At 50.9% G+C, this 26,759-nt stretch overlaps 3 protein-coding genes across 3 annotated transcripts; all 3 read right to left on the bottom strand.

Moving 5' to 3' along the window:
* Positions 1 to 2,952: 2,952 nt before the first annotated feature.
* On the bottom strand, positions 2,953 to 7,171 carry LOC143026211 (general transcription factor II-I repeat domain-containing protein 2B-like). Its single transcript, XM_076186236.1, has 2 exons — positions 5,550 to 7,171; positions 2,953 to 5,373 (listed from the first exon to the last, which is right to left on the bottom strand). Exon 2 carries the CDS (start codon positions 5,212 to 5,214, stop codon positions 4,048 to 4,050), a length of 1,167 nt encoding a protein of 388 aa, XP_076042351.1. The 5' UTR covers positions 5,215 to 5,373; positions 5,550 to 7,171; the 3' UTR covers positions 2,953 to 4,047.
* Positions 3,578 to 3,895, bottom strand: LOC143026120 (general transcription factor II-I repeat domain-containing protein 2-like). The gene has a single exon (XM_076186121.1). It carries the CDS (start codon positions 3,893 to 3,895, stop codon positions 3,578 to 3,580), a length of 318 nt encoding a protein of 105 aa, XP_076042236.1.
* Positions 7,172 to 25,885: 18,714 nt separating the features above from the next.
* On the bottom strand, positions 25,886 to 26,380 carry LOC143026119 (uncharacterized). The gene has a single exon (XM_076186120.1). It carries the CDS (start codon positions 26,378 to 26,380, stop codon positions 25,886 to 25,888), a length of 495 nt encoding a protein of 164 aa, XP_076042235.1.
* Positions 26,381 to 26,759: the final 379 nt, after the last annotated feature.

Raw genomic sequence — 26,759 nt, 5'->3', positions numbered from 1 at the left:
GAAGCCTAGCGCGGACTATCAACTCGCCCGTACTCGCTGTCACCGCATAACTTAGTTCCTGTATTCCAGCAGATATGCAATCCGGAAAGCCATTTACAAACGCCATCCTAACTAGTTTCTCCAAGCCTTCGTCCGTGAACATAGGCCAGCTAACCTTCTGATCTCATTGGCAAAAATATCAACCTGTTCGCCTGCCCAGCGCATTCTTTGTAGATGACTAAACGCGTCGAACAGACTCTCGCCGAAAGCCTTTTGTAATATTTTCTTCACCTTCCCCGCATCCACTTGATCATCAGCAGTCATCTCCAGATATATGGCCAACGCGTCGTTCTCTATATTAAGGTCAATATAACTGGCCACATCCGTTATCCCTGTCAGTTTTACCACCGATTCCGCCTTATTGAGCCACCCGGCTACGTCTCTATTGCCGTCAAACGGCCTTAAGGTGATATTGTTCATCTTGAATGGCTCCCTGGAACTCGTAGTCTCGGTCATCTTGGCGCCTAGATAGCTTTGGAAAAGTTATATTACTAGATTTCTGTAGAAATCCCGTTCCTGCGGTTGCTTCTGCTTCGTTCTTTAATCCTTGGATTCACACCACACAGTTCCTATGCTAGCTTACCTATCACCCAAATTCTAACACAGTCCCGCTGGCGTACCCCTCATTCCACTCACACACCCGCTGTATTCACAGTACTGCCACCCGCACCGACGGGCGGGCATTCCCCGCCTCTCGGGGTTACCGCGCCTTTAGACCCCACCCCGGGGGTGCCAACCGATCGTCCCCCTCTGTGCCACATTCACACCACATTAATGTAGACACCTGTGGTTACGTCCTCAGTAAATTTAGTTGTAGAATTAGGATTAAGACTGAAATACAGCAATTAAGCATATCAAGCTGTATGAAATCTGTATTTTAAATACTTAGTATATGAAAGCATGCATAACAAATTATACAACTTTATCTTCTTCCATTTAGATAGTGGCCTATCATTTTTATTTATATATACGAAAATATTATATAAAGCATTATGTAAGGTCTCGACACCATAGTTACACCAGAAATGTCGAGTTACCGATATTTCATTTTCATAATTAATATTTTTATTTGCCACCGGGTGACTTCTCCGTTTTGAGTGTTGGTTCTGGTGTATTATCCATCTCTATTCCCATGTATGGGGATTATCTATTATACGTATCGTGCAACATTTTCACTTCAGTTATGGTGAAGTTGTACCTCCCATAGACCTTTGGCAAGAGATGACACGAACTGAAGAAGTGTTAGTGATTCGTGACTGGGGAGTGATATTTACCCCCAATTACAGACCTTATAACCCGATAATGTGACGTGCAAATGCGACTAAGCGTGTGCTAAACCAAAGTGAGGGGACTTGTTCTATGAGAGAGCCAGTCTCCTCTCACGGTATACCTTCATCCTCCCCCCACCCCTCATACCCATTCTATCCTACATGCCACGTCCGGAGTCGACGCACACATCACCACCGCCAGAACAAAGACGAAGAAAATCACCAAGTGGCCCCAAGGCCACGGTAAGTTATAACATGATATTTAAATGGAATACCCAAACAAAGCAGACTGATTGAAATTATTACACATATGCTTTGTGATGCCATTGTATTTACTACATACCTGTGATCCTGCCGATCACAGGTATGTAGTTTTTTTTTTTTTTTTTTTTGTCTCTGAGCGTTGTATGTTCACAGGAACATACCTGAATTAACTTTGTGGGACGGTCACCTAGATTAAACTTACACCTTCAGCATTACGTATCAAAAGGGATGGGGGAATATGTCGGAAGTCATATTCTCCACAAGGCTAATGTGCAGTATTTATTATTAAATGACGAATAAATTGTACAGTCTGCATCCCAATTGTGTTATTCTGAACAAGTGCCAAAATTATCTATGAAGGAAAACAGAAGAAAAAATAGTAATAACTATTACACACATGTAAAATGAGAGAACTATAGCAGGGCCATCAAATCCCCACTGAATATATTCAGCATAAGTTATAGATACTAAGGTCCTGTATATTATGTATACAATATTTCCCCCTATCTATGTTCTGAAGTTGTTTCATAAACGGGAGGTGTGGCTCCACCTGCCGTCACAGCCCTTACATATGTAAAGGATAGCAATAATAGAAATAAGTACCGTTCATCCCCTGTGATATCTAATGATGGATTCATCTCCCAGGACCTTGGAACGATGCATACTGGAAAAATAGTGCATTTTTTTCAAAACTACTTAATGTGTGACTCTGGGCATGGTGTTCAGGGATGAATGAATTTATTCCGTCCATTATTGATACAGCTGAGATGGATCTCTACTGAGTCTCCATAAGGGACATGCAGCTTCTGTACCTCACCATTGTGGCTTAATCCTGCTTGATAAGGTTGTATATATGGTGAGGAGTGCATGCATTTTTTATGTTATAATGACTGCGGTGAATGAAGTCTGAAATCAGTGTAATGGTAACAATTTCCATATCAATAATGACACATAAGGTCAGTTGTTCCTCTCACTTAGAAGTTCCTCCTACAAAATATGGCATAGTGTAGTTGACATAGGGCACTAGCATAATATATGGTGCAATAGTGTAGTGGCGTGACCTGACCAGCAGTGACACTCCCCGTACCAAAGCCCTTTCATACGGCCAATAAGGCCCCCCTCTCATACGTGTACTAGACGTGGCCGTGTCTTCGCCCACGCTGGCAGTTACTCCCTAGACTTCTTAGGCACATGACGTACACCCCTCCCCTCTGTACCCCTAATCTACCGACGAATGAACGTACAGATCACCGTATCCATATTTCACTCTATGCTCCCCTTGCAAAAGCAAACATTGCGCAGTGAGTAGGATTGCTTATAATTTGCAACAGTGAGACATATGCGAAGATTCGTTAATTGGTGGCGTGCGCGTGAACGAGTGACAGTAATGTGACAACACACGATCCGGTGGCGCTTACGTGGATGGGATGTTGAAGGAACCGTGCAACAGTGCGTATGCTGGACCGTGAGTGCAGTGCCGTTCAACAATGTGCATGCTGGACCGTGAGTGCAGTGTAGTGTCGTTCAATAGTGTGACGCGCTTTCGTGGGCCCGTAGAGGTACGAACAGAGGCCCTCACCCCATCCCCTTGTTTACTGAGCCTCTCGGCAGATCGCACCCGACGCGACCGCAACCCACATAGAGAACGACGGTTACGTCACGCTACACCCCAGCTGGCTCACGTAGGCCACGCTCCCCAGTCCGGACCATGGCACAATGGAGTGATTCATCTCTATCGCTGGAGGACGACGTCGAATTACCTGCCCCGTCTGCGCTCACATCGAACGTGACGCCTCCACGTGATGGTGACGGAGACGTCGGACAACGCATAGCGGTGATGCTAGATCAGGGGCGGGCAACCTTTTCAGAGTGAGGGCCAGACGAGACTTTTGGAAGGAGGCCGCGGGCCGGAGTGAAAAACGAAATCCCCAGAATGACTCTATTTTGTACAATACATTGAATACAATGAATAGATTATACAAGAATTGCATTGAACACCCTACAAGTCAATGAGACTGCTGGTGCTGTATGCCATGAAGAAGTATTTCTATGTCTGGCTCGATGGTTGAGGTAGACAGAAGAATGTTATTGAGGTGGCGGTCTGAGGGTTGGGAGCGAAGGTAAGACTTCGTGTACTTCATTTTGGAGAAGAGCTGTTCGCAACAGTAGGCGCTGCCGAACATGGCCACAATGTGTTGAACATGCGCAATGTATTTTTGAAAATTGTTAGAAGGGAGGACGATGTCGCGGAAGAAGGACAACGGAGAAGAGGTGCGGAACTTCGCCTTCATTTCATCGTTGTTCTGCAACTCCACCAACTCCATCTACAGGGAGGCAGGGACGTCTTCCACGGGGAAGTCAAAGGAATCAGTGAAAAGCTTGAAGCCCGCAGCCAGCACCCAGACTCCTGCAAAACGGGAAGCAAATTCCTCACGCAGAGGTGACGACACTAACGCAAGTGTCTAGGTCCACTTCGTCAGGGGCACAAGTAGTAAAGCAAGGAAAATACACAAACTGACAAGCGCAGCTTAACCTCGAAGGCTGTGATGTGCGCATATATGTCTGCCACGAGAATATCTTTGCGTTGCAGCATCATGTTGAGGGCGTTCAGGTGCGCCGTGATGCCCGTGATCAGGACCAGGCGAGCTAGCCACCGCGGATCAGAGAATTGATCTGCGTGGGGAAGGTTCTTCTGACGTAGGAAGGTGGCAATCTCCTGCTGTAGGTCGCACAAACGAGAGAGCATGGCCCCACGACTCAGCCAGCGTACCTCGCAGAAGTAGAGCAGGTCGTTGTAGTGCACGTTCACTTCGTCCATCAGTACCTGGAACTGACCGTGATTAAGGCTGCGGGAGAGGATGGAGTTGACGACTTTCACCACGACAAACATGACATCAACGAGGTTGGCAGACTTTGCGCACAGGGACTCTTGGTGGATGATGCAGTGCATCAGGTTAATGGGTTGAGTGTATCCGGCGGTTTCACAGTGGCGCACTAGCAGCGAGGCGGCACCCTTCTCCTCCCCAACCATTGCCGGGGCACCGTCGGTCGTCACGCACACAAGACGGTAGAGGCCCAGGGAGTGCTGATCAACACACTGAAGCACGGCGTCGCAGATGTCTTGCCCAGTGGTGGTGCCGCGCAGCGGGACAAGCTGGAGGAATCCCTCACACACCTGGAGGTCAGCGGTGACGCCGCGGATGAAAACGGTCAGCTGGGCCGTGTCCTTTGTGTCGGTGCTCTCATCCAGGGCGAGGGAAAAGGCGACGAAGTTCGAGCTGCGTGTTTTGAGTGAGTCATGCACGTTGTCCAACATATCCTCGATGCGACGACGAACGGTGCGGGACGAAAGGCTCATGTTCTCAAAGGCAGAACGCTGCTCTGGACAGACGGAGTCCACTACAGCGAGGAGGCATTCCTTGATAAAGTCCCCATCCACGAATGGCTTCATTCGGCGAGCAAGGATGCGGGAGACTTTATAACTGGTGCGCGTCACCTTTTCAGCCACAGCATTCTGCTTTCGGAAGAGCGAAGTTTGTTTCTGCAGGTTTCCTGATAGTCTAACGTTGGCGTCCTTCCTCTCGGCGGCAGACATCGACGCAAAGTTTGACGATAGGTGCTCTGTCTCCCAGTGGCGGCGCATGTTCTACTCTTGTTGGACAGCCACAGTCTTCATGCATATGAGGCACTGGGCCTGTCCAAAGCGCTCGATGAAGAAGTAGTACTCCCACTCAGGGTTGAAGGTCCGATGTTCGAGGTCCACTTTCCTCTTCTTAACACGCTGGGTCGCAGACATGATGAGCTGAAAAGAAAATGAGGTATATCAACAATGAAAAAGCGAAATAATGGTGTATTGATTGTAAATGTACGTCATCTAATTTAAATATGATTAATTAGTAGCTAAATAATTTTAGTTGTAATTGGTTTTTTAAAAGAAATAACTGTAATTTATCTGTATTGACCAAAAAGCTTACGTACCTTGTATCAACGTGAAAGTCTAACGGACACTGACCGCTGGCGTGTGGCTGCTCTGGCAGTGGCAGGGTCATAGACCGTGCAGTGAGGGGCAGAGTTGCCAAAACATTATCTGCCAGCGGATGTTGTTTAGCAGATTTTAATTACATGATTGTCCGACCTGAACGATAAACTAAAGACACCGTCTGATATATCACACAGGAGGTTTGTGAAAATTTGAGTTGACAAATGACGACTTGAACTGGATTTGAAGCTTGAATTCGATAATACACGGTTGACGATTGATGAATATGACAGTTGACTTTGAACTCGATTTGAAGAATGAAATTTGACGATTGCTGACGACAGAATATTCTCAAGAACGATGATGTTGAAAGTTGACTTTATAAATCCAATATTTCCAACAACTGCCGATTTTTTTTTTCTCAAACCTTCGATCTCTTCCAGTGAAGCCAGTGTCACAATTTTTGAAATTGTGACACCCGGCTCGCTGTCCCCCCTTCCCATTTTCTCGTCTGTTTTCTCACCGTTTCAGCCCTTCGTTCCCTATACTCGGGGGAATTACCAGAGTCCTTAAGACTTCTAGTAGCTACATCCTGTCCTTTCTCCTCCTCGTTATCCTCTTCATCTGTCATGTCATTTTTGACAATCAATTTCAGTGCCTTAACGAAGGGAGAGACTTCTAATTATCTAGAAACACCCCCCCCCCTTTTGATTTGTGTTCTCAGAGCCAAGCTCAACGGTTTTCGCGCCCAAACACACACCCTCCCCCCCCTGCGCGCTGCCACATATTTGTTTAAGCTAGGCAATTAGAATAATTAGGATTGTGTCTAACCCGCTCGTGAACAGTGTCTACCTCAAGGAACAATTGCAACTGTGTCACCTCCCACATGAACATTATTCGTAGTACCCTTCACAACTAGGGACGGAGACGTAGAACTATTGGCAACGTCGGAAGCCGGCTAGCGGACATCTTGACCTGACCTGCCGCAGGACACAGGCAGTCTAAGCATCGAGTTCATCAAAAGAGGTCAGACCGCTCGTTCTCGGAAGACCAATCGTGTCCTTTCCTCCCTCATGTGACTGTTGGGGATTTACATCCTTGTGAGCAAATCGAGTGTCGATTATTTGGGTATAAACCCCTCAAGCAAAAACTCTGAGTGTAGTGCGATTGACCGGGAATACGTCGATGAAGTGACTTACAAGCCCATCACAGCGCCCGCCCAGGCCGTCCACCCCCCGCCCCCACCAAAACGAAGCGGCGCCGGTCGGAGCTCAGCAGGAGACCACGCTAATTGAAGACGTCTCCACAAGCAAGACACTTATTAAGTACTAATACTTTAACAATTTCTTAAGCTAGGAACGCGCGCAGGGAATAGATAGGATGTATGTATGAAATCCAACTGTTAAAACCCTTATTTAATGTCAAGATATATTTCTAGTGTTTAATTATTTAATTCATTAAAACTCACAATAGGAGTTCTGGGTTTCATTAGCCTAGGACGGTTCACTTAATGAGTTGTCCCATCATACCCCTCCCCCCTCTTTGATTTACTCTCACGCTTGCCTTGGAGGGAAGGCGAGTGGTCCCGAGATGCGATACAAATCGCCTGGACTTCGGTTCCCCAACTGCAGCTATCTTCCCCCTCCCTTCATCAATCACTTAAGGTGCGTGTTACCCACACCACCTCATCTACCACCTTCTTCCACTGTCCAGGAATTTGCATCACGTGCTCGCTAGTGGTCCTTCGAACCGGATATTCAATCCATTACCTATGTACAGACTAGTTAATCAAGTAAAGTGTCCTGACAAGTTCAATAATCAGTATGACAACTCATTAAGAAAATCACAACATGTTTCCCTGCGCATAGGTTAGCAACTCAATGCACTGTACAGGAGTCACTCCTGCTCGTTAAGGCACGCACGAGGTCAACCATGATATAGTAATTTTATGTCACATTAATTTACCCTTCCTACTTTTACCTTTCTCTTGGGCAACATTCCGCCCCCTAAGTAGAATTAGATTGTGCTGAAATTACACTGGTCCCTTTTTCACGGGTAATTCCGCCCGGCGACTTCATTCAGCGGCATCCTCAGCCGCACATCGTAATTTTAAGTCCAGCCATTTTCGGCTTAATTTAGTTTCGGCTCGGCCCAGCCTTCTGAAAGCGGCGTTATAGTTAAGCCTCCCTTTTTGGCGCCATCCGCCACCACGTCCTTATGTTAAGCCTAGCCGTTACCGTTACGGATGACCTGACGCTAACGGCTCGCTTCGGCCCGGAATCAAGCGGCCTTATTTTTAAACTTTCGCGGTTTCACGCGAGTAACCTCTCTCCCACCTCCTTTGTCAGACCAGCTCGTATGACAGCACAATCTTCTGTAGTCACCCCCTTCGATTCTCCATTTTCGTTGTGCGATTCTTTCGCTCGACTCTAATTGCATCGTTCTTTAGAGAGAGAGCGGACCCCCACCCCCCCTCTCGGCTTATGATTCAGTGACCGCAAGCATACTCAGACGGCCACCTTTTCACATAGAATCAGCCTATTGTGCCAGTGCATTATTCGGCGGCCACCATGTCTTACTACAGCCCTAACGAAGACGCAATTACGAACGCAACACTGACCGAACTCATTGCCATCACGCAGAATTTCCTTGACGCTGTCACGGAATATGCTGACGCGTACGGGACTATCAACATTGAGAGCCTGAGTCCCAGTGCAGCAACGGAAATTCATCAAGGTCAAGACCATCACCAAACATGGCGGTTATTGGAGACCGCCTGGGCCCGTCACCCTCTCGATGATCAACTTACAAAACTCAAACAGGAATTGAGACCGCACAAGGTCCTTTTAAACCTAAAAGTCCGCGCAGATGCGCGAGTGAACGGCGCAGATACCGCCGTTCAAGCGTCAAACAGCCAGCTTAATCAAAGCTCCCTTGTCACATACATAAGGGAAGAACTCCATCCACCCTCTTTCGATGGGGATATGGAAATGTTCTCCAGCTGGTGGAGCATTTTCAAGACAGTTGTTCACGAAAGCAATAGATACACAGAGGGAGAAAAGTTCAGCGCTCTCATGCGCTCTCTAACGGGGCGTGCCAAGCGCCTTGTTGGATACCCCGTGTTCAACAACACCGCGTATGAACACACCATCCGACGGCTGCATGATGCCTATGACAAGCCCTTGGCAGTACGAAGAAGTCTGAAGGAACGCCTCGTCGCCATTCCCGCACCTACGGACGAATGTGAGGACTTGTCAAGGTTCCTCGCCGATTGGGACGAGTTGGGCGAAAGGTACAGGAACGCAGTAGGACAAGCCCTCTCCGATGAATTTGTAGAGGATGTCCTAGTGCCGAAACTACCCCGACAGGTTCTTTCGTCAATATACCTGTTCAAAGGCACTTCTGAACTTAGTGCACCAGAGCTTCAATCAGCACTCAAAGTTTACTCGGGTGCCATCACGGGCAGTCGACTCCATACCCCGGTGTTGGTACGCCCAGTTGCCGCAGCGACCCCTACACCCGTTCCTACTCAATCATCAACACGCCAGCCTCGACAGACATTGACGAGTGCTCCGACGCCACCGGGGAGTCAAGGTCATATGTCAAGGCACAGCACTGGACGGCCTGTACCCACACCCCCACAACCGGCACCTGCGGTCCCCGACGAAGCACAGCACCGCGCCAACTGTTTGTTTTGCGGCGGCCCACATAGGCCGTCACACTGTACGACGTACCCGGATATCTCCACCCGCACCAACAGACTTTTAGCACTAAACAAGTGTACCATCTGCTACTCGAACAGGCATCTGAAGAACCGCTGCGACTTCCAAGCAGGCTGTATGAAATGTGGCCAGCGCCATAAGGCCCCCCTATGCCCTCAAGCCATCAGCATAACAAACAATGGCATCATCGTTTCACCTACGCAGAATGCAGTTCCTTCTCACCTCTGGAACCAGTCTCCGTTAAGCCACGCCCACACTCCCCCCTACAGCGCGGCTTCATCTCAGCCTCCTGCTGGTTACCCACAAGCTCCAGGATACCATCCATATTACCCCCCCCCTTCTATCAGTATCCGGGGGCCTACCCCCCTCCACACCAGTCCCCCTACCATCCTCCGTTGCAACCAGCGCCACTTGGCACGAGAGCAATCCAAGATGGCACCTCAACCCCCACACCATCAACCTCTACCAGCTCCCACGACGCCCTCAGAGCACCGCCAGAGGTAACCCACGCCCCTGCTTCCACCAGTGCTCCCTCTTCAATCTACATGGCTCCCATCCTTGTCACTCCAACCGTCTTGGAACCCTCTTCAGCACCCACTGAAGCAGTGCTTGAGCACCCTCTGACGACCACAGTCCCTATCACGACGTCGGTTCAAACTTCCGCTGTACCTGATATCACCTTGCATCAGGACCCGGAACCAGCACCAGTCCTCGTCATTGAGAATTCACATGTTGCCACTGACACTCCAAGCTCTCAGAGCACCTCTGCTCCCACCACATCAACGTCTGTCAGCTCTCACCACGACAGCTCCTGTGCCACGCCCCCAGTAGGTCACACCCCGGAAGCCACCTGCACCCCCTCTTCATCGCACTCGGCTCCCATCTTACGAACTTCAGTCAGCACTTCCACGGCACCAGATGCCACTTTATCTCAGGACCCGGAACCAGTACCAGTCCTCATAGAAAATACACAAGATGCCACCTCTGCTTCTACTTCATCCACGTCTGTCAGCTCTCACCACGACAGCTCCTGTGCCACGCCCCCAGAAGGCCACGCCCCGGAAGTCGCCTGCACCCCCTCTTCAATGCACGCGGCTCCCGTCCCGCAAGCTGCAATCCGCACTTCCACGGCACCAGATGCCACTTTATATCAGGACCCGGACCAGTACCAGTCCTCATAGAAATTACACAAAATGCCACCTCTGCTTCTACTTCATCCACGTCTGTCAGCTCTCACCACGACAGCTCCTGTGCCACGCCCCCAGAAGGCCACGCCCCGGAAGTCGCCTGCACCCCCTCTTCAATGCACGCGGCTCCCGTCCCGCAAGCTGCAATCCGCACTTCCACGGCACCAGATGCCACTTTATATCAGGACCCGGAACCAGTACCAGTCCTCATAGAAATTACACAAGATGCCACCTATGCTTCTACTTCATCCACGTCTGTCAGCTCTCACCACGACAGCTCCTGTGCCACGCCCCCAGTAGGCCACGCCCCGGAAGCCACCTCCACCCCCTCTTCATTACACTCGGCTCCCATCTTAGGAACTTCAGTCCGCGCTTCCACGGCACCAGATGCCACTTTATATCAGGACCCGGAACCAGTACCAGTCCTCATAGAAATTACACAAGATGCCACCTATGCTTCTACTTCATCCACGTCTGTCAGCTCTCACCACGACAGCTCCTGTGCCACGCCCCCAGTAGGCCACGCCTCGGAAGCCACCTCCACCCCCTCTTCATTACACTCGGCTCCCATCTTACGAACGTCAGTCAGCACTTCCACGGCACCAGATGACACTTCACCTCCAGAACCGAAAGCAGTCCCGATCATCGTTGGGACTACACAAATTGATAATGACGCTCGAGGTCCTCACATAACACCATTTGATCCTGGAACCACTGCTACGGTCCCCAGAGAAGACGACGTCATCAGCTCCGTAGGAGTCCGCACTCTTAAAGGAGAATACGAGCGGTCTGTCACAAGAATCATCCCTCTAGAAATCAATCTGAGCGCGGACACGCCCCCTCGTCCCCACGCGGGCCGTCACGAACCGACCGCGGAGCACCTTCCCCCCTCGGGGGAAGGCGAAGCGGACACCGTAGACGACGGAACCTCCCCGGCGGCGAACGACCCGACTGAAATCGCCTGTGAACACGAGTACCTCACCACGCCACCTACGCTACAACCCCGCACGGCCTCGATGACCGACGTCACAACGAGAGCTTCAGCCACGTCACTCAACGAGCAACAACGGCTCCATTAACAAGAGCACGACCAAGAAGAACGGCCGCCTAGCAAGCCAGAAACTGGCTCTCTACTCTTGATGAATGACCAGCCTTCTTCTCCCAGCTTCAGGCCATAGGGGAGACCGCCCCCCCCCTTTTGGTTCATAACCGTGTCACAATTTTTGAAATTGTGACACCCGGCTCGCTGTCCCCCCTTCCCATTTTCTCGTCTGTTTTCTCACCGTTTCAGCCCTTCGTTCCCTATACTCGGGGGAATTACCAGAGTCCTTAAGACTTCTAGTAGCTACATCCTGTCCTTTCTCCTCCTCGTTATCCTCTTCATCTGTCATGTCATTTTTGACAATCAATTTCAGTGCCTTAACGAAGGGAGAGACTTCTAATTATCTAGAAACACCCCCCCCCTTTTGATTTGTGTTCTCAGAGCCAAGCTCAACGGTTTTCGCGCCCAAACACACACCCTCCCCCCCCTGCGCGCTGCCACATATTTGTTTAAGCTAGGCAATTAGAATAATTAGGATTGTGTCTAACCCGCTCGTGAACAGTGTCTACCTCAAGGAACAATTGCAACTGTGTCACCTCCCACATGAACATTATTCGTAGTACCCTTCACAACTAGGGACGGAGACGTAGAACTATTGGCAACGTCGGAAGCCGGCTAGCGGACATCTTGACCTGACCTGCCGCAGGACACAGGCAGTCTAAGCATCGAGTTCATCAAAAGAGGTCAGACCGCTCGTTCTCGGAAGACCAATCGTGTCCTTTCCTCCCTCATGTGACTGTTGGGGATTTACATCCTTGTGAGCAAATCGAGTGTCGATTATTTGGGTATAAACCCCTCAAGCAAAAACTCTGAGTGTAGTGCGATTGACCGGGAATACGTCGATGAAGTGACTTACAAGCCCATCACAGCGCCCGCCCAGGCCGTCCACCCCCCGCCCCCACCAAAACGAAGCGGCGCCGGTCGGAGCTCAGCAGGAGACCACGCTAATTGAAGACGTCTCCACAAGCAAGACGCTTATTAAGTACTAATACTTTAACAATTTCTTAAGCTAGGAACGCGCGCTGGGAATAGATAGGATGTATGTATGAAATCCAACTGTTAAAACCCTTATTTAATGTCAAGATATATTTCTAGTGTTTAATTATTTAATTCATTAAAACTCACAATAGGAGTTCTGGGTTTCATTAGCCATTTGGGAATGGATGCTAAGAGGAGACTGTATGAAGGAGTGATTGTGCCAACAGCACTGTATGGGGCAGAAACGTGGAACATAAGAGAAGAAGAGAGAAGGAGTTTGAATGTGTTTGAGATGAGGTGTCTGAGAAGTATGGCGGGGGTTACTAGGCTAGATAGAGTGAGAAATGAGGAGGTGAGGAGGAGAACAGGGGTGAAAAAGGATTTGGGAGAGAGGGTTGATGAAAGAATATTAGGATGGTTTGGACACATGGAAAGAATGAGTGAAGAAAGACTAGTAAAAGAGGTATGGAAGGCAGATGTGGAGGGAGTGAACATGAGGGGACGTCCTAGGATGAGGTGGATGGATGGGGTGAAGGGGGCTTTGGGGAAGAGGGGAATGTCTGTTGAGGAAGGAAGGGAGAGGACGGAAGACAGAGGTGAGTGGAGAATGGTTGTATATGGATGATGTTGTGACTGCATGAGGAGGAATGGGAGGGGGGGTGGGGGGTGGGGTAGTATGTGTGAGTAAATTTTGACGCAGCCCGAAGGGATTTCTCCCCGTCCTCTCCTTATATGCAAAGGGGGACGGAGAGGGGGGGTCGCCGATTAAATGAAGCGGCCTTGCTGTGGATGTACTGTGTCTTGCGACACTGCTTCTGACCCAGGGCGGTGGGCGGGGTGCAGGGATGACCCGTCATCCAGGAGGTGCTCAGATGAGAGGAAGGGTGGGAGGGGTGTGGAGTGTATTTGGGGATGAAATGGGTGGGAGTGTTTTTATGCCTTTCCCTTTTTGGCTACCTCCCTTGGAAGGGGGAAAAAGCCTTGGTATATGTATGTATGTATTTCGTTAACTGTATTTAATTCTAACATTTCATATTCAAGTAAATTTGTTTGCAATTTTGAAACTCCATTAAAAGGTGAGCAGAATTTAGTGTAAACTTTGGCTTTTCTAGTACTTCGCTAATCTGATCTAGCTTAAATTCCTACCTACTACTACTACTCTATATTATTACTGTTTTCATGCTTTATTTTCATACTGCTACTACTATTACCACTACTACTGCTGCTACTACTACTACTACTACTATTACTACTACTACAACTACTATTACTGACGAAATATAAAGTAATTCAATAATTAGATTTATTTGAAAACATAATATTTATTGGATTTTTTCCCTCTCTCCTTTAGCTGGGAGTTCTGCGGGCCGGATTGCAATAATAATGCCTGGCAGGGTGCCGGGCCGGACGCTAGGCCTTCGTGGGCCGGGGGTTGCCCACCCTTACAAAATGAACTGAGAGGTCCGCGCGAAAATCGACACAATGGCGAAGACCCTGCAACATCTCGTAGCCTTCGTCATCCGCATGACATCCCTTCCATCGAACCCGCCGCCGATTCATTCCACCCCGGCCCCACCTGTCACCGGAGTGCCGCCCGCCCCTCAGAGGCCGGGCAACCTGATGGTCCCGCGCCCGCCGCTTTTGCAAGCTGACGTCCACTTCCAGTCGTTCCTGCCGTGGCGCCGTGCCTGGGCCGACTACGCTACTATGACCGGCGTTAACGGGATGCCACACGACATACAGCTAATACAGCTTAGATCGTGCTTGTCCCTTGGCGTACAGGCGATTTTGCAGATTTCTCTGGACATTCCCCACGATACCCCGCTCTCGGCTAATGAGGTGCTCGATCGGCTGCAATCCCACCTCCGAGGCGCGCGAGTCGAGGCTCTCCGCCGCCGCGACCTGTTTTGATACAGACAGGCGCAAGGCAAGTCCTTCTACGACTTCAACGCCGCGTAAGGGACACAGCAAGGGAGATAGACCTGTGCACCGGAAACCCCGCCACTTGTGCGAAGGTCCAGATGAAAATGGTGATATTCATGAGCATCAGGAGCGAGTAACTCGTGCAACGCATCAGCTCCCTCGCTGCAGGAAGTAGTGACCAACTGCCGCTGGCACGAGTCGGCGAGGGTGAGTTTCGGCATATAAAAGGGCTCATCGCCAGGCGCCCGCACCCCCGCCTCAGCAACCGCCCGCACCTTCCTCGCGACCCAGCTACCCCTGCCAATCCTGCCAATCGCACGCACCCCCGCCTCAGCAGCCCCCCCCCCCCCCGATACCTTCCCCGTGACCCAGTCAATCCTGCGGCCGCCGACACGACCCCGGAAAATGCCGCGCGGCTAACAGAACCTGTCACAGTTGCGGAACCAAGGGACACCACCATTCCGAGTTGAGAGTCCGTACTGGAAAGACGTGCTCCTCTACGCTCGTACTTATTGCCGTTAGTAGCTTTACTCGCGACTGCAGCCCGTCGAGGTTTGTTAAAGTCAGTTAAGAGTAAGGACTGCTACATCGTTTCACCCTTTCTCCTTCAGTGGTGGCATAGGTTAGGTCTTCCTCTTGCGTGTCGTGTGGGTGACACGTCGTGTTTGCGCATCGAGACTTTCGTACCCTGCTATACCCTGTCAAGGCTACCGGCCCGAAGGCTACGGGCGGGCCTTATTCCCTCCTCCCCCCCTCCCCCTCCCCCCTCCTCCTTCCCGTGAGACGGCCAGTGTGCCGATCGCCACGGGACAACTGTATCCACCTCCCCCTCCTCACCAGCACTTACCCAAGCCAGACCTAGGTGATTCGTGGTCAGTGGACGGCGGCGCTGGCGATTGCTTTAACAACGCCAAGCGACGTCATGAACTCAACACCCGTACCCCCCGGAGTGAAGCGACAGAGGGACATTGCTTTAGGCAGCGATTCAGAAGAAGAATGCCTAACGGCAAAGAGAGCACCTCCTTCCTTGGAGCCAGATATAGCCCAAGAAACTCTAGAGCCACCTATGGACGTCACAACCCCTCTAGAAGACACACCGACTCTTCCCCAGAAAGCACCTCGATCCATCTCTCCAACGACTGTAATGCCTACGCCCCAGGAACCCGCCCCATCGACCAGCACAACCTCTGTAGTCCACGAACCCTCTCTGCTGACCTCCCCCCCTGTAGCTACGCCCCCCCCCTCTGGGACTACCTCCCCCCCTGCGGCCGCTCCAGCTCCTCATCCCCCACAAAGCAACAGCAAAGCACAAAAAATAATGAAATACAAGGTACCCTCCAACACCGGGTTTTCCAACCCTTACGAGGTTGTTATGGCATTAGAGTTGGACAACAGACAGGCGAGGTTCACTGTTCGTCCCAACCTACAAAAGGAGCTGGTACTAACGCCCCAGAACCTGGAAACATCGACGTACCTCCAAAAGATCCAGTCCCTCAATGGGAAAACTGTCTCGCTCATCCCACTGCCCCCAGAAGAGAAACCAATCAAGGCCGTCCTCCTAGGTTACCCGCTGGAGTTCCCAATACACAGGATCAAACAACACCCCAGGATCCTGGACGCGACAAGATGCCTCACAGTGAACAAAGAACCAACCAGACAGGTTATCATCAATCTGCAGGGCACTGTCCCGCAAAAAAATTGGACTTAGGAAATTGGGGCAAGTACAAACTCCGCCCATTCATCCCAGAACCACTACGTTGCTACAGATGCCAGCAATACGGGCACCATCAGACCAGGTGCAGCCGAAAACCAACCTGTGCCATTTGCAGCGGCCCACACGACTCAAAAAACTGTTTTCAAAAACACAAAGACGGAGTCGCGATCTCTCCACAGTGTCCCAACTGCAAAGAAGATCACCCAGTTTGGAGCGGACACTGCGCTGTAAAACAGCTACACAGAAAGGCACCTCTTCCCACAAACAACCACAATATCATACCCAGGACCCCCGCGTGGGGCGCCCCCCCACAAGCAACCAGTGCCCCACCACCACCTCTCATGACAATGGCAACATTTCCACCGCTCCCCACCAGCAAACCACAACCGCTGCCCAGGACAACGCCCCCCCGCCCCCCTCCTCCAACACGAACCAAGAGCACAGCAGCGCCACCCCAGCCCCTCTCCACCGCACAGAACGACAGTTATATCATACCCAAGGCCAACATGAAGGAATTCATAACCACAATGGCGACGGCCATCGCCAAGTGCATGGGAGTTCAGTGCACGCCAATAACAGAAATAATAACTGCAGTTATGGACCACATCATAACTCAAGTTCCCCCTACTGCCTCTGTTACCCCTCCCACACCAGCACCCCCACCCCTATCAACCCACTTGAGCAGCACTGGAGACACCACTCCCCCTACTACCACGACGTACAAGGACAACGTACCATCCAAGAAGAGCGAGACACAATTCACACCCCCTGTGGCTCAGAACACCAACGCCTCCGTGACAACCTCACAGGAACAGATCTCACTCCCCACGCCCAAGGAGAAAAAAAAAACCTTCACTGCCAGAGACCATGGACATGAACGTCGAGAGTCCAGCCCCAAACAGCCCAGCCTCCTCCCTAGAGGACAACGAGATACCAGACTCCCCCTCCACGGGGCCATCGAGCAGCAGTGCCGAGGACTCGTCATCCGAGGAGATGACCAGCAGCGAGGGAGAAATAACAGTGACGTAAGTCTTCCCCCAGCCCCTCACCCCCCTCCCCCTACTCCACCCCCTCCTCCACCTCATACCACACCCACACCCTTCCCAAATCAACCTCCTCCCCCACCATCTAGGAGAGCACTGAAATTCCTACAGTGGAATATAAATGGACTGGTGGGAAAAGTTCACGTCCTTCAAGCTGCACTACACACAAGAAATGTGGATGTATGTTTCCTCCAGGAAACAAATTGGCCCGACCACCGACCACTACGAGTAGCAGGGTATCAGATTCACCACATCCCACGAGGCCCAAATTCACACGGTCTCGCCACTCTCGTCCGTACCACCATACCTAGTGTAAGAGTACAGGAGGTTCCTTGTGGTAATGGGGTGGAAACACTTGCCGTCCAACTCACTCTCGCTACTGACACTTTAGTAATGTACAATCTCTACCGTCCTCGCCCGGCACTGCTAGAAGCCGATGAACTGTTCACCTTAACAACACGCGAACCCGTACTCATCGCCGGGGACTTTAACGCCCACCACTCTACCTTCCAATCCCCCCTTCCCCCTAATGCATCAGGACACCACCTTGCCACTCTATTAGACGAAATCCCAGAGATCACACTCCTAAACAACGGTGAACCAACACACATCCTGGGGAGCCCCTTAGATCTCACCTTCATATCAACGGCGCTGACCCAATATTCCCATTGGGAAGTCGATGCCCAGCTCACCAGCGATCACTTTGCCGTCCTCACCACCTTGACGGTCAACCCTCCCCCACCCACCCCTTCTTCGGCTCCACGATGGAACATAAAGAAGGCAAATTGGACGGCTTTCCAAAAAGTTATAGAAGAATGGTTTGAGAACTACACTCCCCCGCAGGACCTTGACAGAATCAATGAAGACTTCGTAGCCGCCATACAGACTGCGGCAAGTAAGACCATCCCCCAAACCAAGGCGGGTTCTAGAACACACGCTGATCGATGGTACTACGATGACACCGTTAAAGAGCAGAATCATCGTATCAACGTCTTCAGGAAATTCCTCCGGCGTTATCCATCGCTAGAAACGAGGAACCTACTGAGAGCCGCCATTCGCCATGCCCGAGAGATCACACGTAGAGTACGTGAAGAGAAATGGTTGGAATGGTGTGCTACCTTTTCATCTCAGACAACCCTGCGAGACCTATGGCACAAACTGAGGTTAGCCTCCGGAACTACTTCACGCTCCCCCACTCACCCCGACCCCCGGCATCAGGCCCAAATATTAGCGCATCAGTTTGGGGACCGCTCCTCCCCCTCTCAACTTCCCCCTACTATTCGACAAGAACTCTCGCTACTAACACCTAACAGGGAGGCACTAATAACCACTGCCTCGGTTCAAGCGGGACCTACCGACCAACCATTTACCCTGAAAGAACTAGAAAAGGCACAAAAGAAGAGTAGGGACACCGCTCCAGGTAGCGATGGTATTCTCTACTCCTTCCTCAACCACCTAGGTCCTGCCGGAGAATTAGCAGCATTAGCGCTTTTCAATGCCTCCTGGGAGGAGGGAAGACTCCCGGTCGACTGGAAGAGGGCAGATGTCATCCCCATCCCTAAACCCAAGGACCCCGCCAATTACAGACCTATCTCCCTCACCTCCTGCGTTGGGAAAATGGCGGAGAGGATGGTACTAAATCGTCTCCTTTGGCGTATAGGACCATTCCATCACAACATGTATGGCTTTACCAAGGGGGTAGGAGCACAAAACTGCATAGCCACACTCCTTGGTCTAATCAACAACGGCCCTGCCATTGTAATATTTCTTGATCTCGAGAAGGCCTTTGAACTGGCCAATGCTCCTGCCATACTCGCCTCATTAGCAGCCAAAGGGATCACGGGGAGACTAATGTCCTGGGTGTCCGATTACCTGCGGGACAGGAAAGCAAGAGTCCGATTTCAAGGCCACCTATCTGATTATCATCAGATGCAAAATGGAACACCACAAGGGGGAGTTCTTAGTCCCACACTCTTCAATGTGCTAGTGGAAAATCTGCTCCTTCTACAGCTTGGAGAAAATGTACACCTCCTGTGTTACGCAGACGACCTGGCATTAGTGGTTACAGGTAGAGATGACATCACCCACAAAGCACAAGATGCACTACATCGCATCACGGAAGAGTGTGGGAGATTAGGGCTAAAAATCTCTCCCACTAAGTCAAAGGCCATGACTATTGGAAAGGAACCCCCACCCACTCCACTCCAAGTACAGAACACTCCGCTGCAATGGGTAAATGCATACCAATACTTGGGTATTTGGGTGGACACGCAGCTCACTTTCCACAAAGAAATTCAGCACCTCAAGAATATCACCAAACTGCGACTCAACCTGATGCGGGCCATGACAAGACCACAACTAGGGGCAAGCCACAGAGTCCTAAGAACGTACTACATACAAGCTGTACGCTCCATTGTAGATTACGCAGCGGTGGCCCTCGTCATCCTCCCACAAACAGCGTGGAACAAGTTAGAAGCGCTACAAAACCAGGCTCTCCGTACTATAACTGCGGCTCCCCCCTGGACACGAGTTGCTAACCTCCAACAGGAGGCAGGCGTCACACCGTTAAGGCTACGTGCGACAAGACTGTGCTCCTGTCTCCTAGTTAAGATCCTATGCACTGATAGGACAAGTGATATACGGGAAACATTAACAAATGCATTGAACAACAGAGCCCATACTTCCCGTCGCCTATGGACCATACGGGCCACGAACACCATACACGAACTCAATTTACACTCCATCGTACGACGACGCATGCTTGACCGTCCTCACCCCGATTATGTCCCCCCGCCCCCCTGGGAATCATCTCCAGCCACCTTCCGAGCCTTTCCAATGACAACCAGGAAAGCCGACTGTGATCCGGACAAATTAAGACCCAAAGTCCTCAAGGAAATACAGGCTATCACCCCTTCAAACAGCATAACATACTACACTGATGGATCGGTTGACCCCAACACAGGCAGATGCGGGGCAGCCATCGTTGTAGACAATGGGGAAACAAACCACTGGCGAGTGAGTGATGGGTGCTCCACCTTACAAACGGAGTTAGCTGCTGTTCTACAAGCGTTAGAACACGCACAAGCAACAGACAGACAAGCCGTAATAATCCACACCGACTCCAAAGGAGCCCTAGATGTCCTGCAGAGAGGAGTTGGCGCAGACAACCTCTTTCTGCAGACATCTATCGAAATCATGATCACCCGACTACACCAAAGGGATAGAAAAATCATCATTCATTGGATACCTAGCCACATTAACATACCAGGCAACACCTTGGCAGACGACGCAGCCAAAGCAGCCACAAGACGAGGAGAGATCACAATACCCGTAACACCATCTTTGACACAAATACGGAGTGCGTCCACCAAGCGAACGCGCATAATGGCACAGGAGGGACATAGCAACCTCATCGCTACCTCGGCCTCCGCCAAATGGTATTATCTGACAACCAGATACGAACCCATCTACTTCCCTATTGGTGCACACAGACGGGTGGAGTCCATACTACATAGGCTCCGACTAGGTTACCCCTGCGGGTGGCAGGTACTTGGAGACAATGTCCGGAGAGATAGACAGTGCCGCCTCTGCGGAGAGCAGACTCCCCAACCTCTTCAACATTACTTAATAGAATGTGCATCCACGGCCCCCATCCGTATTGACCTCCGCCCCCCTCTCACTCCTGAAGGAGTGGTGAGGCACATCACAAACTCCCCAAACCCCACTAGAATACGCTTCCTATTGAACCACCCCCCACCTGGAACAATCTAGATAAAAGATGGATCAATTAGCTTAGGACCGGGCCACCTTCAGGTTAAGGCCCGGGCTGGAGTCTTATCTCCAGCAAATCATTAAAAAAAAAAAAAAAAAAAAAAAAAAAAAAAAAAAAAAAAAAAAAAAAAAAAAAAAAAAAAAAAGGGACACCACCCTCGCATCTCCAAGTGCCTGCCAGGGACGCCCGCTGCCGCGCCTGCAACAAAAAGGGTCAGTGGGAGAAGTATTGCAAGTCGATTAGAGATCGGGACGAGAATCACCACGGGTCGCCAAGTCCCGGCACCACCGCCCCTTCCCCCGGAAAAGCCGGCACTTGTGAGTGTCCGCGTACGCTTCGAAAATGTGTCCTCGAGTTTGCTTATGCTGCCTGACACAGGTGCGGACATCACGGTGATAGGCACTCGGCACCTGGGCATGTTGGGGATATCCAGAGCCAGCTTATAGCCGCCGCTCTCGGCTCCGATATACATGGCCGACGGATCCCAGATGCCCTCCGCAGTGAGATGCTTCCGAGCTACTTTGATGCTCGGACACAGGGACTGCACCGCCGACATAAGGGTTTACGAGAGGGTCCAACCCCCCGTTCTCTCCTTCGGCCACTGTCGGGAGTTGGCCATAATCCCGCCTGGCTTCCCGAAGCCTATCCTGGAGGTGACGTACGCGAATAGGTGCGTCGAGCTAACACTACATGTTGACAGCTCACCACCCGCCGCTCGCGACTACTTCATACGGGAATTCAGCGACGTGCTGGTCTCCAATGATGACCTCCGCACCCCCCCCCCCCTAGGAAAGACGGTGGGTCCCCATGAGAATCCATCTGAAAACCAAAGAGGTGCCCTTTGTCATCCACACGCCCAGGCCGATACCGTTCGCATTTCAGGATCAAGTGAGGGAAGAACTGACTCATCACACCTGTCAGTGAAGAACCTTCGGAGTGGCGCCACCCGATGTTCCTCGTGGCCAAAAATAACGGCGTACGTATCACGGTGGACCTGACCAGACTCAACTCTCAGGTATCCCGTCCTACACCGTTTGAGGCGGTCCGCAGCGTCACCCCGTCTGCCAGGTATTTTACGACGGCGGACGCCCTTCATGGTTATTGGCAGATGGACCTCGCAGAAGAGGGCCAGAACCTGACCACGTTCATCGCCCCTTAAGGGCGGTACAAACACTTCCGAGGACCGATGAGATTTGAGGCCACCGGCGACACCTACTGCCTCCGTGGAGATGCAACTCTGCAAGGTGTAGTCAACTGTGTTAAAGTGGAGGATAACATCCTCCTGTTTGACAAGGATCTCCCTTCCCACTTCTGGAGGATCCACCACATGTTCACCAGGTGCTGCAGCCACGGCATTACCCTTAATAAGGAGAAATTCATGGTCACCATCCCCAGTTTTAGCTTCTGTGGCTACCACCCCTCCGCCAATGAGGACAAGATCAGGGCCATACGGGACTTCTCCACACCCGCCAACTTGACTGATCTACACTCCTTCCTGGGTTTGGTAAATAAACTGGTGGACTTCACACTGGCCATAGCAGCGATGGCTCAACCCTTACGGCCTCTAATGAGCCCTAAGCACTCATTCACCTGGACCCCGGATCACAATAAGGCTTTCACCGACGTCAAGCGAGCTCTGTTGTCACTGCCCGCACTGACGCCCTTCAACCCAGCCCTGCCAGTGGTACTGCAGACAGATGCATCGCACCTCTACGGCATTGGGTGCGCCATCCCCCAAGACTATGGTCAGGGGTACTTGCATCTCGTCCAGTGTGGCTCGCGAAGCCCGATACGCCACTATCGAACTGCAGATGCTTGCGGTCACCTGGGCTGCGTTCAAATGCAAACTATATCTGTTTGAACTGCCCCATTTCACGCTGATGACGGATCATCGTCCGCTCATCCCCATTCTCAACTCCTACACCCTGGACAACGCCGATAGCCCCCGCCTACAGCGGCTTAAGGAAAGGCTCTCGACCTTCGTCCTCACGGCGAAGTGGTGCTTTGGGAAGTAGCTCTGCATCCCAGACGCCCTCTCACGAGTCCCGGCCTCCCGCTCTACGCCAGAGGACGAGGCCGACTGCGACAAGCACGCCGCGCACGTCAGGAGCGTCGTCGCCGGCAAGGCCGGCGCTCGAGGGGACGGTCCGTCGCCCGACGCCGACAGAACGCCCCAGGAACTCCGAGCCGCAACACGGATGGACTCCGCCTACGGCCCCTGCTTACCTGCGTGTCCTCCGGGCTCCCGCCCAACCGCCTTGCCCTACCCAGCTCCGTCCTCCAATATTGGAGGCTCCGGGACGCCCTCTCCGCTGACGGGGAACTGGTGCTATACGTCGTCCCCGCCGCCCGACGGAAGCGCTCACTGGCCCGCCTCCACGACAGCCACCGCGGTGCGGAAGCCACCAAGCGACGAGCAAGGCAAACTGTCTTCTGGGCCGGCATCGACTCTGACATCAAGAGCACGGTGGAGGCCTGCGAGCCATGCCAAGTGGCAGCCAGTAGCAAGAGCCCCTGCTGTGCGACGACCACCCCACCCGGCCCTTCGAGTCCGTGTCTGGCGACTTCTTTCACGTCGCAACGTAGTCATTCCTGGTTACAACGGACAGGCTTTCAGGTTGGCCCGTCATCGTGCCCTGCGACCAGGACACGGCGGCTACCAGAGTCATCCGGAACTTCTGGGAGATGGGCGTCCCCCTCCGCCTTCGCACCGATGGTGGCCCCCCCCCACCCCATTTACTAGCGCTGTGTTCAACCGTTTCACGGAACGCTGGGATGTCCACCACATGGTCACCTCACCGAACTATCCCCAGTCCAGTGGGCACGCCGAAACCGCAAATAGACACACCCCTCGCGATGGTCCTGCGATGCAGCAGTGTAGTTGGCATAGGGTATTAGCATAGTGTAGTGGCGTGCCCTGACCAGCAGTAACACTCCCCGTACAAAAGCCCTTTCATACGGCCAACAAAGCTCCTTCTCATATGTGTACTAGGCGTAGCCACGTCTTCGCCTACGCCGACAGTTACTCTCTAGACTTCTTAGGCACATGACGTGCCCAGCCCCTCTCTGTATGCATAACCTACCAATTAATAAACACGCAAATCGTCGTACCAACGTTTCACTATATACTCCCCTTGCAACAGCAAACACAAAATACACCTTTTCAAGTGCATTCAGTAGACATTGACATCACTGATACATTTTGGAATCATTTGGTGTGCTTTCTAACCTTATGGTCAAAATTTCCATGTCAATAGCGCCACATAAGTTTAGTTCCTCTCACTTATATTCGTCATTTGGCTGGCTTTCAAAAACTCCTCCCACAAAACCATCCAATAGATGGCATGGCAGGTTCACCAGTCAAATTCAGTCTAGCACTTTCACAGCTCGATTGATAATAATCAGCATTTTCTCAATACATACATATACCAAAGGCTCCCTTACAAGGGAGGTACCCGAAAAGGGAGGTACCCGAAAAACAAAGGCATAAAAACCACTCCCACCCATTCCATTCCTATCACACTCCACTCCCCTCCACCCTCTTATCTTGGCACCTCCTGGATGACGGATCATCCCTGCATTTTGTCCACTGCCCTGGGCCAGAAGCAGTGTCACAAGACACAACATATCCACAGCAGGGCTGGTTCATTAAATCGGCGTTCCCTCATGCAGAAAAGATGGGGAGAAATCCTTTTGGGCTGTGTCAAATAGCACCACATAAATTTAATAATTTTTAATAGCTCCCTTCTCTCTCTCTCTCTCTCTCTCTCTCTCTCTCTCTCAAAAAAAAAAAAAAAAAAAAAAAATATATATATATATATAATATATATATTAAAAGAGGTATGGAAGGCAGATGTGGTATGGAAGGCAGATGAGGTATGGAAGGCAGATGTGGAGGGAGTGAACATGAGGGGACGTCCTAGGATGAGGTGGATGGATGGGGTGAAGGGGGCTTTGGGGAAGAGGGGAATGTCTGTTGAGGAAGGAAGGGAGAGGACGGAAGACAGAGGTGAGTGGAGAATGGTTGTATATGGATGATGGGGGGTGGGGTAGTATGTGTGAGTAAATTTTGACGCAGCCCGAAGGGATTTCTCCCCGTCCTCGCCTTATATGCAAAGGGGGACGGAGAGGGGGGGTCGCCGATTAAATGAAGCGGCCTTGCTGTGGATGTACTGTGTCTTGCGACACTGCTTCTGACCCAGGGCGGTGGGCAGGGTGCAGGGATGACCCGTCATCCAGGAGGTGCTCAGATGAGAGGAAGGGTGGGAGGGATGTGGAGTGTATTTAGGGATGAAATGGGTGGGAGTGTTTTTATGCCTTTCCCTTTTTGGCTACCTCCCTTGGAAGGGGGAAAAAGCCTTGGTATATGTATGTATGTATGTATATATATATATATAATAAAAATAAATAAATAAAAATAATGGGGAGACTGAATCTATGTTACAACCCAACTGATCAAATTGAGTTCAGTATTAGCACTGCATTTGTATCTTTCCAAATTAACATACATATAAAGATTATTCAAATTGGAACTACCAACACTGGAGCAGAGAAGAGAAAGAGGTGATCTACTTCTCACCTTCTCACCCATCTCCCGGTAGGCCGTTAGGCCTGTCAGCGACCAGCCTCCTCCAGTTCTCTCGGTCAAGGAACATCTCCCGTGCACAGATGTCGTCAAGCGATTTTCCCTGCTTTCTGAGGGCTTCGTCAATGTTTTGGTCCCACCTCTTCTTCGATCTTCCCTGGCTAGGGACATCTTGTGTTGGGCACCCAGTGATACTACCTCCTCGGCGTCCTATGTTCCTCCATCCTTTTCATATGTCCATACCACCGCAACTGGGTCCTTTCAACGTAAATGATTATGCTTTCCACATCCAACTCTCTCCTGATGGTCTCATTTCTTAGTCTGTCCCTTCTTGTGACTCCATGGATCATAAGCAGGACTCGCATCTCTGCTGCCTGCACTCGGGATGTCGTTTTCGTCGTCAACCTGGAGGATGGTCTTATAAATTGTTGTCTTGATTTTTACCGGTATGTATTTGTCCTTCAACAGGGGGTACAAGAAGGTGACGTTTGCTGAGTACTTCTGAATTCTGTCTAGTATTGCTCCTTCGTGGGTTCCTTTGTCATCGTACATAACTCCCAAATATTTGTCTGCCGTGGTCTGCTTCAAAATGATTTCGTCAATTTCCATCTGGAGGGGTTCATTTTGTTGGGAAACTACCATTACTTCTGTCTTCTGTAGGTTGAGTTTAAGTTCATGGTCTTGCAGAACTTTGTTCCATAGTTCAACCGTTACCGCAAACGACTCCGAAGCAGCCTCTATAATTCCAACATCATCTGCGTAGGCGAACTTATCCACCTCCCCCGGTCCCTTGGTGGGTTCCATATTCTCCACACTCTTGATTGGTCCATCAGGAGTATGAAGAGAAGGGGAGAGATGACTGATCCTTGTCTTACTCCCAATCCAGCTTTGAACCAGACAGTTTTGTCTCCGATGGGTCATACAGTTGTCTTGCTCGATTCATATAGGCTGCAAATTGCTCTTCTCAGTGTTCACGGAATCCCATGATCGACGTGTCGAAGTGCCTTCCACAGCTATAGAACCATGAAAGGAATGGAAATCCTTGATAGGAATGATTTACTAAAAAGTTACAAAGGAAAAACAAGAAGACACAAAGAGAAACTCAAAAAGGATAACTATAGAAGAGATCTGGAGAAAAAAAAAAAAAAAAAAAAAAAAAAAAAAAAAACCCACACAGTGTGCT

Source organism: Oratosquilla oratoria, chromosome 6, assembly GCF_046742065.1.
Source record: "Oratosquilla oratoria isolate Oo_2021 chromosome 6, ASM4674206v1, whole genome shotgun sequence".
In the NCBI taxonomy this organism is placed as follows: domain Eukaryota; kingdom Metazoa; phylum Arthropoda; class Malacostraca; order Stomatopoda; family Squillidae; genus Oratosquilla; species Oratosquilla oratoria.
The sequence above is the reverse complement of the archived record's forward strand: the minus strand, read 5'-3'. Positions and strand labels throughout refer to the sequence as shown.